Below are 12002 nucleotides of genomic sequence, written 5' to 3'. Positions count from 1 at the left end.
ATATTCTATAAATATTCTTCTATTCCATACATATTCTTTCATTTTTAAATGGAGATTCGACATCACTACCCTCTTTATTCTGATCTGAATTGATATTTTTTTCCTCATCCTCATGATGTGCAAGAAGATGAAGTAAATGGAGATTCGACATCACTACCCTCTTTATTCTGATCTGAATTGATATTTTCTTTCCTCATCCTCATGATGTGCAAGAAGATGAAGGTTTTTTTATTGATTTTCATTGATGGAATCTAGTTCAATCCCTTCAGAGTTGACTTCTGGTTGTGAAGATACCATTTAACTCATGGGAGTGTTTCACACAGCCAGTTAAATTGGAACCAGGCTGTCTTGAAAATTAGTTCTTTCACGTCATATGTATCGTTAGGCGGGGTGTCCAACCACAAGGTTTCGGCGTTTTTCTATAAAAGCAAACGCAAGCTTCTGTTCTAAAAGAGCAAAAACAAAACGATCAGTCTCAAAAAGGAAGGCTGAAGATCGAGGAAGGGCATGCTTTCTTGCTTGGAGAACTTCTTGGCTCTCGCTGATCCGACTGCTATTGTGAATTCTGTGGTGCCCAAATGGATCAAGAGAGTTCCGAAAGCAGGTCCCTCGAGATACAGGATGGTCATGCTCATGGTCGAGAAGGGCTTGTAAAAAGAGTTTATCATGCGAAGAATGGCGAAGAAATAAGCTCTGCTGATGCTAACTGGGAAGACAAGGATGTAACGTCGAGTAAGATTGAAGAGAAAGAGCTGAGCATAGAGAAAATCTTTGAGGAGAATAAGGTGCCTCCTTGGTCAGAACAGATCACATTCAGAGCAATGTTTGTGAGCATGGTGCTGGGTATTATGTTTTGTATAATTGTCATGAAATTGAACCTCACCACCGGAATCATCCCTTCTCTCAATGTTTCTGCCGGATTGTTGGGATTCTTTTTCATCAAAATATGGACCAAATTCCTCGACAAGATCGGGTTGTTGAAGACTCCGTTCACCAGACAAGAGAATACCGTGATTCAAACCTGTGTGGTGGCTTGTTATGGGATTGCATTCAGCGGTATGTATGGATGACTCTGAAACTTTTCATGACGACTTATTATTCCATTTTGGTTTTCTGAATTGGATATAATGGCAGGGGGATTTGGATCATATTTGTTGGGTATGAGCAGAAAGATCTATGAACAGGCAGATATAACTACCCCTGGGAATACCGCAGAGAATGTCAAAGATCCAAGTCTTAGTTGGATTATTAGTTTTCTTTTTGTCGTAAGTTTTGTAGGACTGTTAGCTGTCGTACCGCTTCGGAAGGTAATGAAACTTGGATTCCTAAGAATGAGTGTAGTTTTGATTTGGAAATTTTATGTTTGTTTTATTTTGGTATTTATTGCAGTGAATGTGAATTTCAATTTTATTTGGCTTTGGCTGCTTATTAGATAATGGTGATAGACTATAAGCTCACCTATCCAAGTGGTACAGCAACAGCTATTCTCATAAATGGATTCCACACTCCTCAGGGAGACAAGCTAGCAAGGTAATGCTAATGTAATGGCAGAATATATAGCTATTGAAACTTTACAAATGTTTGAACTTGATCAAATGGATATATGCACAACCTAGTTCATCACCACTTTTAAGTATCAATGAATTTCTCACCTAACCCTCCATTGCCCTCAAATATCGCAGGAAACAAGTCAGATCTCTTGGAAAATTCTTCACGCTGAGTTTTCTCTGGGGTTTCTTTCAGTGGTTTTTCACAGCTGGCGATGATTGTGGCTTTCAGCAGTTTCCTACTTTTGGATTAAAAGCTCGCGATCAGAGGTATGCATTTGGGTTGGATATGGCTTTCGTTGTCTCATATGGAATGGGTTGATGAGAGTTTATTTGTTTGGTTACCCAATTTAATTAGCGAGGAAAGCTATTATAATTTTAGTTTGTTTTTGTGGACATCTTTATTTGGATTGCAGATATCGGAAATATTTTAGAATATATAAACAGTAGTGAGGCTTAGGTTACTGAGGTTTGGGTTTTCATTTGAGAAGATTAATGAAAGAGGCCAAGGAGGCTGCAGAAAATGTTTTTGTTTGATTTCATTGTTATTTGTACAGATTTTAGTATATTCTCAAAATCTGTTAACTTCAACAGTTTTTGATGAAAATTACCTAAACCTTTAAAAACTTGCTTATTTGACTTAACTCTGCAGAAATATCTAGAAACTGATGTCACTTATGTCTACCTGATTCCCAAAATTGGTAATCAAAATAAGGATGACTGAAATTATCTTTATAGCAAATTTCAAATGAAATCCACTGATTTCTTTTATTACTTACAATTTTGATGTTAGGTGTATTGCAGATTTTTCTTCGACTTCAGCTCGACATATATAGGAGCTGGGATGATCTGTCCTCACTTGGTAAACTTGTCCATATTGTTTGGAGCAGTCATCTCTTGGGGTCTCATGTGGCCTCTTATACATAACCACAAGGGCCACTGGTACACTGCCGCTGACACCAGTATGCAGGGCCTTCAAGGTTACAGGGTCTTTGTGTCCATTGCTCTCATATTGGGCGATGGACTCTACAATTTCTTCAAAATCATGGTCATCAGTGGGACCAATCTCTATAGTCAAAGGAAAGAAAGGAGGAACCGCAATGGTCTTCCAGTGGTTAACAGTGATGGGAATGAGGCACCAGGGGATGCAGCAATACCCTATGATGAGCAGCGGCGGAATGAGATGTTTATGAAAGACAGCATACCCCTATGGATGGCTGGAGTTGTGTATGTGGCCCTTGCTGCTATATCCATGGGAGTCATCCCACAGATTTTTCATCCTGTGAAATGGTACTTTGTTCTGGTGGCATACGTAGTGGCACCTGTGTTTTCATTCTGCAATGCATATGGATGTGGGCTCACAGATTGGAGCTTGGTCTCAACATATGGGAAACTAGCCATCTTCATCTTCGGAGCATGGGCAGGAAAGGACGATGGCGGCGTACTGGCAGGCTTAGCTACTTGTGGAGTAATGATGTCAATAGTTTCTACTGCCGCAGATCTGATGCAGGATTTCAAGACTGGATACCTAACCCTATCATCCCCAAGATCTATGTTTTTGAGTCAAGTGATTGGGACAGCCATGGGATGCATAATAGCACCCTTGACCTTCTGGCTATTCTACAAGGCCTTTAATGTGGGAGATCCAAATGGAGAATATCCGGCCATCTTTGGACTGGTTTACAGAAACATAGCCATCCTGGCAGTGGAAGGATTTGGTGCCCTTCCCAAGTACTGCCTCACTATCTGTTATTGTTTCTTCTCAGCAGCCATCGTTATCAACTTGATAAGAGACCTTGTACCGAAAAATGTGTCTCAGTATATTCCCCTGCCGATGGCCATGGCTATACCGTTTTACCTTGGAGGTTACTTTGCCATCGATATGTGCGTGGGGACAGTCATTGTATTCGTTTGGCAGAAGATCAATCGCAAAGATGCTGACGTAATGGTTCCTGCAGTGGCTGCTGGTCTCTTATGTGGAGATGGCATATGGACTCTTCCTGCCTCGTTTCTGGCTCTGGCTAAAGTCAATCCTCCCATCTGCATGAAATTCCTGTCCAGGAGCATGAACAATAAAGTGAATGTCTTTATTGCTAGCAGTACCTAGGAATGGTCTATCAAAGAGATCAGAAGTACATATTTATCCCCTTGCAAGTGTTATGTGCACATGGAAAGCAATCGATATCGATGTACATAATTTCTGGAAGACTATTGATGTTCTTTAGTGAGATGGAAATATAATGTAGGCTGGACGCTTGTACGCCGTACGCTGAGCAGTTTCAATGTGTGTTTTTTATATGCAATGAACGTGAAGAATAAACTTCTCAATCCTGAACCTCTGAGTTTGGGTTTCTAATATAATACGATTCTGATATCTACGCTGCATTAACATTTTGTATAATTTATTTTAATATATATATTGACGCCTAGGTACATACAGGAATGAGGTTGAATACATATGCTTTTAATCAAAGATATGTGAACAGTGAGAGTGCACGAATTGTGCACCATTGTGAACGCACGTGATCTGTTACTTCGATGATTTTATGATTTTATTTTGCTTATAGGGATTTGGAATGAAAGGATTCACCTAAAGATTGAAATTTGTAAGTCTACGTAGCCATTTTATGTTACTCTTGTTCTTATTTATTGAATCATTAGTCTTAGTTTCTAGTTCCTTGTTAGGGTAGTTCCTTGTTATGGTCTGTTCAGAATTTTTTTTTTTTTTTTTATAAATTAGGTTGGTGTATAATTCATTTTCTCAAGCAATAAAGTGTAAATGTATTTCACTTAATTCTTTATTTTCTAATTTTTTTTGATAAAATGATTGTTTAATTTTGTTGTCTAATTCTTAGGTATTTTGATATTTTTTAATGATATCATAGTTGAGATTCATGTTTCTTAAAATAAGATAATTACTCCTGTATGTGGAGTTGGCTAAATATAGAGAGTCAGATGAGTGTTAAGTCAAGTAGAGTTAAATGATAGACCACTTTGAGTGTGTGATTGCATGTTAAGATATTTTAGGGAATTAACTAGTTGGAAAAAGTTTAAATACCCTTCACCCGGTTCATTGTAATCATTGTAATCACTATGTTTTCTGTGATCAATAGAAGAGCAACAACTCGTGTTTTCTGTGAATTCATACTTTGTCTCCTCCGCCTTTCCAACAAATTTGTATCAGAGGAGAAAGGTTTCAAAGAGCTGTGAAAAGAGATATTTTTTTGTCATGGTGTTTAAGCATTAACGCATCCTACAATCACGTCTCTTTGAGTTATGTTGTGTTAGAGGATTAACGCAAACGTTAGTAACCATGCAAAGAGTTAGCATGCTCTCGGGCATTCTTAAGTCGATTGCAAATTCCCTGAATATTCGGGACTCTGACAGACGTGATCAATTTTTTAACGCACCTATATCCGTCAAATTCTCGAATATTCACAGAATCTGCGATCAATTTAAACTCACAGCATGCTCTCCATCACTTCAACCGAACCGTTAATAAACTCGCAAATACGGAGATACAAAGAGATACGAGTTTACAAACAGAGGTTGACTTCATATATGTTAGAGTGGGAAGTTTTATTAAAAAGGAGCCCCTTAAAAAGTTACAAAGAGAGGTTGACTTCATATATGTTGAGTGGGAAGTTTTATTAAAAAGGAGCCAGTTAAAAAGTTTCTTTTTAATTAGTGAAGTGCGTGTTATATAAAGGTTTTATTGTTTTTTTATATATGAAGAGTTTAAAAAAAATAAAATTGTTTTATATATAAAAAATAATTAAGAGATTTTTAAAAAAGGTTTTTTCTTTTAATGGTTTTTTTTAAGTTAGTTTTTATAAAACAAAATTTGGGGTTATTATTAAAAGGGTATTTTCTTGAAAAAGAGTTTTACAAAGGAGAAATTTAGGATTTTTTCAAAAAGATATTTTTGGAGAAAGATGGCTTTTTTAAATTTCTAGCTCCAGTTCCCACCATTTACAGAGAAAAATTATGATGTGTGGGCTATTAAGATGGTCACCATTTACAGAGAAAAATTATGATGTGTGGGCTATTAAGATGGTCACCATGTTGCAGGCACATGATGTTTAGGATTATGTCAAGTTTAGGTTTTTAGAACATAAGAACAAAGAAGAGGAACAAGCTCTCAGTAATACAGAGAGTGAACAATGGAAGAAAGACAAGAAGAAGAATGCACATGCATTGCAGCGTATTCATCAGGGAGTGGACCGAACAGTGTTCTAGAAGATTATGATCACTTCTTCAGCAAAAGTAGCATGGGATACTTTGGCGAGAAACTATAAAGGTATAGCCAAAGTCAATATTGTTAAGTTGTAGAATACTAGGAGAGATTTTGAAAGTCTCCAGATGAAGGAGACACAGGACATCGATTCTTTCATGAATCGGGGCATAATTGTCGTAAATGAGTGAAAGATTTTATGGCGAAGATATAAAAGATAAAAGAGTGGTTGAGAAGGTCCTCCGATCTTTGTCTACCAAATTTGATGTTGTGGTACCAGCCATAGAAGAAGCCAAGGATTTGGCATCATTGGCAGTTGATGAGATGATGGGATCACTTCTATTGCATGAGGCAAGGACAGATATAAATAATTATTCCACTTTAGAGACCGCTTTCAAAATCCAGGTTTCTATTTCAAGAGACAGAGGTTGAGACAAAAGTAGGTTGAGAGGCAGAGGACGAAGTGGGAGATATGGTGGTTAGAAAGATGGCCGAGAAGAGTATGAACATGCAAGTGGAAGCAACTATAGAAGCTTCAACAATAATCAAAGAGTTGACAAATCAAGGGTGAGTTGTTATTATTGCAATAAATTTGGTCACTATGCTCGTGATTGCAAGAAGAAGATAGCTGATCAAGGGAACCAGAGAGCTAATGTCACTACAGAGAGTACTAAATCCATGTTCCTAGCTTGCCATACCATGCATGAACGTTCTACTAGTGTGTGGCTGTTAGATAGTGGTTGCAGTGACCACATGATAGGAAATAAAGATTTGGTTGCAAATTTCGATCAATATGTGAAAACAGAGGTAAAGTTGGGGACTGACAAGACTGTGGAAGTAGATGGCAAAGGAGTGGTCAACATTCTGACCAAGCAGGGGGAGCCGAAGACAATCTTAGAGGTATATTATGTTCCTACTCTGAAACATAATTTTTTAGGTGTTGGTCAGTTGACATAGAAAGGATACAGAGTTATCTTTGAAGGTCAAGAAGTTGTTATATATGACAAGCCCCCAAGAAAGCAACTGATAGCAAAGGTGCAGATGACGAGGAACAAACTCTTTCCTCTAATTTTGAGTTATAGTGGTCAGGTGAGTTCTTTTATAGTTGCATGTTCTTATGATTATTGCTTATGGAACTTTCGATTTGGATACTTGCACTTTTCTGGTTTAAGATTGTTGTAGAAAAAACAGATGGTCAGAGGATTACCTCCCATCAAAGAGCCTACTAGTACTTGTGAGTGTTGCATCTCGGGAAAAAAACACCACGAAATTTTTCCAGAGGGACTTTCATACAGAGCAAAGCAACCTCTTGAGCTTGTGCATACAGACTTGTGTGGACCTATGAGGATGCAGTCAATTGGTGGAAGTTGTTACTTCCTCACTTTCATTGATGACTACAGCAGAAAGACTTGGGTTTGCTTCTTGAAGTAGAAGTCTGAAACTTTTGAAAAGTTCAAAGAATTCAAAGACTTAGTAGAGAACAAAAGTGATCGACATATCAAGGTATTGAGGTTAGATCGTGGTGGACAAGATGACTCAAAGGAATTTCATGATTACGACAAACAACATGGGATCAAAAGACAGTTTACAACTAGGTACACACCGCAGAAGAATGGTGTAGCATAGAGAAAGAGCATGACAATTATGAACATGGTAAGAAGCATGTTGAAAGCCATAAACTTGTCTAATGAGTATTGGGTAGAAGCAGTTTCATGTGATATTTATGTGATCAACAGATCTCCTACAAAGAGTGTAATGAACAGAGTACCAGAACAAGCATGGTCAGGTATGTATTGCAGTGTATCTCATCTTAGATTATTTGGATGTGTAGCTTATGCACATGTGCCTAAGAAATGAAGAGGCAAATTGGATGATAAAAGTGAAAAATGCATATTCATTGGTTATAGTGAGAAATCAAAAGCTCACAAATTGTATAACCCTGTCACAAAGAAGACCATAATTAGAAGATATGTTGTGTTCAAGGAACAAGAGTCATGGAATGGAATTGTAGACAAAACAGTTGATGAACAAGTGCCACTGATGGAAGAAGATGATGTAGCAGAAAATGAGCAACAAGAATCACAGGTAAAGACATCAAACAGAGACACACTAACAAGGACTCCAATATTTTCAGAGCAGCATGGATCTTCACGCAGATCAACAGATCACAATTCTCCCAGCAATCAATGAGGTGATGAATTAAGCAATGGTAAAAGAAAGATGAGAAGTTTGAAAGATATTTATGATGATTTGGATTTCAGTTCAAATTTTGCATTGTTGTCATTCCAACCTTCTTCATTTGAAGAAGCAATTAGAGATGAAAATTGGGTGTAAGCCATGGACGAAAAAATTGAAGCTATTGAAAATAATGACACATGGGATTTGGTTGATTTACCAAAGGACAAAAATCTCATTGGTGTGTAGTGGGTGTACAAGACAAAGTTGAATGAAAAAGGTGAAATTGACATATTTAAAGCAAGACTTGGCAAAAGGATTCTCGCAGCAACCGAGAATAGACCTTGGAGAAACGTTTGCTCTAGTAGCCAGATTGGATATTGTAAGAGCAGTTCTAGTCACAGTAGCTCACAACAAGTGGAAAGTATATCAGATGGATGTGAAATCAGCCTTCTTGAATGGAATTATAGAAGAAGAAATTTATGTGCAACAACCTCCAGTATATGAAGTTGAGAGTAAAGAAGAGAAAGTTTACAGGTTGAAGAAAGCGTTCTATGGACTGAAGCAAATGCCTAGAGCTTGGTATAGAAAAATCGACAACTACGTGATTAAGAATGGATTTTGTAGAAGAAACATTGAGCCTACCTTATACACAAAGATAAATGAGCATGGACATATTTTGATTGTTTCCTTATATGTTGATGACATGATTTTTACAAGTAATTTTGACATAGATGAATTTAAGGTAGCCATGATGAAATAATTTGAGATGATGGATCTTGGTCTCATGAAATATTTTCTTGGCATAGAAGTTGAGCAATTTGAAAAATGAATTTTTATTTATCAAAACAAATATTCCAAAGATTTATTGAAAAGATTTGCGATGGAAAATTGCAAACTTGTCCCTACAGTAATTGCAATAGGTACAAAGTTAAGCAAGGATGATGTAGGATCATATGTCAATCCAACTTTATTCAAAAGATTGGTTGGTAGCCTCATGTATTTCACACCTACCAAACTGGATATCATGCAAGGAGCGAGTTTGATTTCAAGATTTATGGAGAGTACAAAAGACACACATTGGAGTGCAGGAAAAAGAATTCTGAGATACATAGCATGAACTAGAGATTGTGCATAATGTATGCAAGCACCAAAAAGAAGGATTTGATTGGATACACGGATAGTGATTTTGCAGGAAGTTTGGATGATAGGAAGACAACTTCTGGTTTTGTGTTCCATCTTGGTTCAAGTGTGTTTTCATGGCCATCTAAGAAGCAACCCATTGTGACACTTTCGTTAGTAGAAGCAGAATATGTAGCAGCAACATCAATAGGATGTCAAACAGTGTGGTTAAGAAGAGTACTTGATGGACTCAAGTAGAAACAATAAGGATCAACAACAATATATTGTGACAACACCTCAACAATTGCACTATCCAATAATAATGTGTTTCATCAGAAGATCAAGCATATTGATATTAGATATCACTTTATTAGAGAACTTGTGAGCAATAGAGAAGTTCACTTGAAGGCTTGTAAATCTAGTGATCAATTGGGTGACATATTTACTAAGTCATTAGCACAAGATGTGTTTGAGTTTCATAGAAAAAATTTGGGTGTTGTAAGCCTAGTTGAGACAAACCAACAGGCATGTTTGAGTTGTCATGACTAATGTTTTAGTTTAGCAGTTGTAATTAAGGGGGAGTGTTAAAATAAGATAATTACTCCTGCATGCAGAGTTGGCTAAACATAGAGAGTTAGTTAATTGAGTGATTGAGTGGTTGAGTCAAATGGAGTTGTCATGAGTCATGTTTTAGTTTAACAGTAGTAATTAAGGGGTAGTGTTAAAATAAAATAATTACTCCTGCATGGAGATTTGGCTAAACATAGAGAGTTAGTTAATTGAGTGATTGAGTGGTTGAGTCAAATGGAGTTAAGTGATAGACGACTTTGAGTGTGTGATTGCATGTAGTTGCAAGTCAAGATATTTTAGGCAATTAGGTAGTTGGAAAAGGTTTAAATACTCTTCACAAGATTCATTGTAACCATCATATTTTGTGTGATCAATAGAAGAGCAACAACTCATGTTTTGTGGGAATTCATGCTTTATCTCCTCCGCCTTCCCAACACTACTATGCTAAACTATTTTTGAGTTCAGTAAATTTTTTATAATTATACATAGAGTTTCTATTTTAATAGTGCCTTGAAATTTCTTATTAGAGAACTACTGATCTGTTTGAGTGATGATGGTTTCTCACATATTTTTGAAATTTCTTATTAGAGAACTACTGATCTGTTTGAGTGATGATGGTTTCTCACATATTTTTTAAATAAGTGTAGATCTTGAAAGGTTCTTTTGTTATTCTAATTGTGAATCAATGGAGTTTAACATATTTTTATTTTCAGATTTTGCTTTTCTGGGATTTTTATGTGATCATGTGTGTTGAGATTCTGATTGCAGTTTCAGCAGATCTGCCAATCCAAAAGCGAATTTTCGCAACGTCGACTCATTAAATCCGGGGGCCGTTTAGTCGCTCTCGTAGCCCATATTGTTGAGGTCTTGAAGCAGTGGGAGAAGCGCGTGGAAATTGCTGTGTTTGAAGCCTCATTCGAGAAATACCTTCTTTCCAAGTCGTAGCACGTGGTGGAACTCCAGCAAAGGAAAAGTCGTAGCACGTGGTGGAGCTGCAGCGAAGGAATGTAGAGTCATGCCATTGGGCAAATATTATTGGTATTCGTAGCACGTGGTGGAGCTCCAGCAAAGGAATGTAGAATCATGCCATTAGGCAAATATTATTGGTGTTTTCTTAATTTTTTCAAGTGCCGCTGAGTTTACTGATCCATTTACACTAGTTGAGTGTGAAAATTTAACATTCTCGGCTGTGAATTAGGCAATCTAATTTGGGTTTAGACTCTGATATCATGTTAGTTTTTAAATGATTATCATTATTTGTATGAGTGATCAAAATCCACTTAATCAATTCCCAAAGTGAGAAAATCTAACAATAATTTTCAAATATTTTCGGAATTTACAAAATAGAGTTAAATACAATAATGAAAAAATAAACATAAATCCAGAAGTAGCTTCTATTGTCATCAAGGCTCTCGATTCGGATTATCCGTAGAACATATAAGATGAAAATTCCTGTCCTCAGTCAACTGAAGAATTATCCATGACATCCAGGTTATGGCTGAAACGATTACATTCTGGCTTTCATGATCTAGACTGAATTAAAAGAAACTTGTTTTCCCTTCGTGGTAATAATTCATTTTCCCTTAATTGAAGCTTTAGTCATTGGATAATTTGCTGGGAGTTGCAATATAACTAAACATTGAATTTTTGGCTTTGGACTAGGCGTTGCAGGCCTTTGACGTAATGTTGCAGGTAAGGAATTTGCTAATTTTAGATATCGACAACGTCAAAATGACGTTGCTTGTCATTGCTACCACCTTTTCTCATGGACTACGCCACGTTCAGTCGTTCCATCATGGAATAAACTGCGCCACTTTTAGTTCCGTCTCGGAAGCCCCACTGCCAAAGACTGGTTGCTGGACCTGTTCAAAGATGGTCGAGAAGCTTCATTGACTTTCTATTTTATTCTGGGTTATATTATCATAGTCATATAAATGGAATAGTTTCTGATTTGTGATATATTTCACATTTCACATGGTTGGCGGAGAAAGAGTATATATATACAACTTGAGTGGGCCTAATGGTTAAGAGCATGTGTTTCCTCCTAAGAGGTCACAAGTTCAAAAACTAGAGGGGGGTAGAGTATGTATGCCTTCGTAGACTTAGCAGTGGGTCCCTTATCCCACAAATAAGGGGGTCTCATACACCAATTTGGTGTCTGGCTTGGCTGTGACCTTAAAAATGGATATTATATTATATTATATTATATTAGAAAGAGAATATATGTAATAATAGTTTGGGATACTTTCCGAATGTTATGATATATTTCGGGGAAAAAGATTATAGATGTATATATAAACATGAACCAGATTTATAAGAGGTTTTTATTTCATTATGGAGATTGTTTACTTGTG

At 36.9% G+C, this 12002-nt stretch overlaps 1 protein-coding gene across 1 annotated transcript; it reads left to right on the top strand.

Annotated features, from left to right (window-relative positions):
* The first annotated feature begins 453 nt into the window (after positions 1-453).
* LOC149249171 (putative metal-nicotianamine transporter YSL7) lies at positions 454-3937 on the top strand. The gene is made up of 5 exons (XM_089458643.1): positions 454-1056; positions 1135-1307; positions 1433-1530; positions 1683-1817; positions 2352-3937. Exons 1-5 carry the CDS (start codon positions 579-581, stop codon positions 3652-3654), a joined length of 2187 nt encoding a protein of 728 aa, XP_089314769.1. The 5' UTR covers positions 454-578; the 3' UTR covers positions 3655-3937.
* The last annotated feature ends 8065 nt before the right edge of the window (positions 3938-12002 follow it).

The sequence above is a fragment of the Pinus tabuliformis genome, chromosome 7 (genome assembly GCF_031772625.1).
Source record: "Pinus tabuliformis cultivar Carrire ecotype Pingquan chromosome 7, CPIR1, whole genome shotgun sequence".
NCBI classification, from domain to species: domain Eukaryota; kingdom Viridiplantae; phylum Streptophyta; class Pinopsida; order Pinales; family Pinaceae; genus Pinus; species Pinus tabuliformis.
This window is presented reverse-complemented; position numbering and strand designations above follow the sequence as displayed.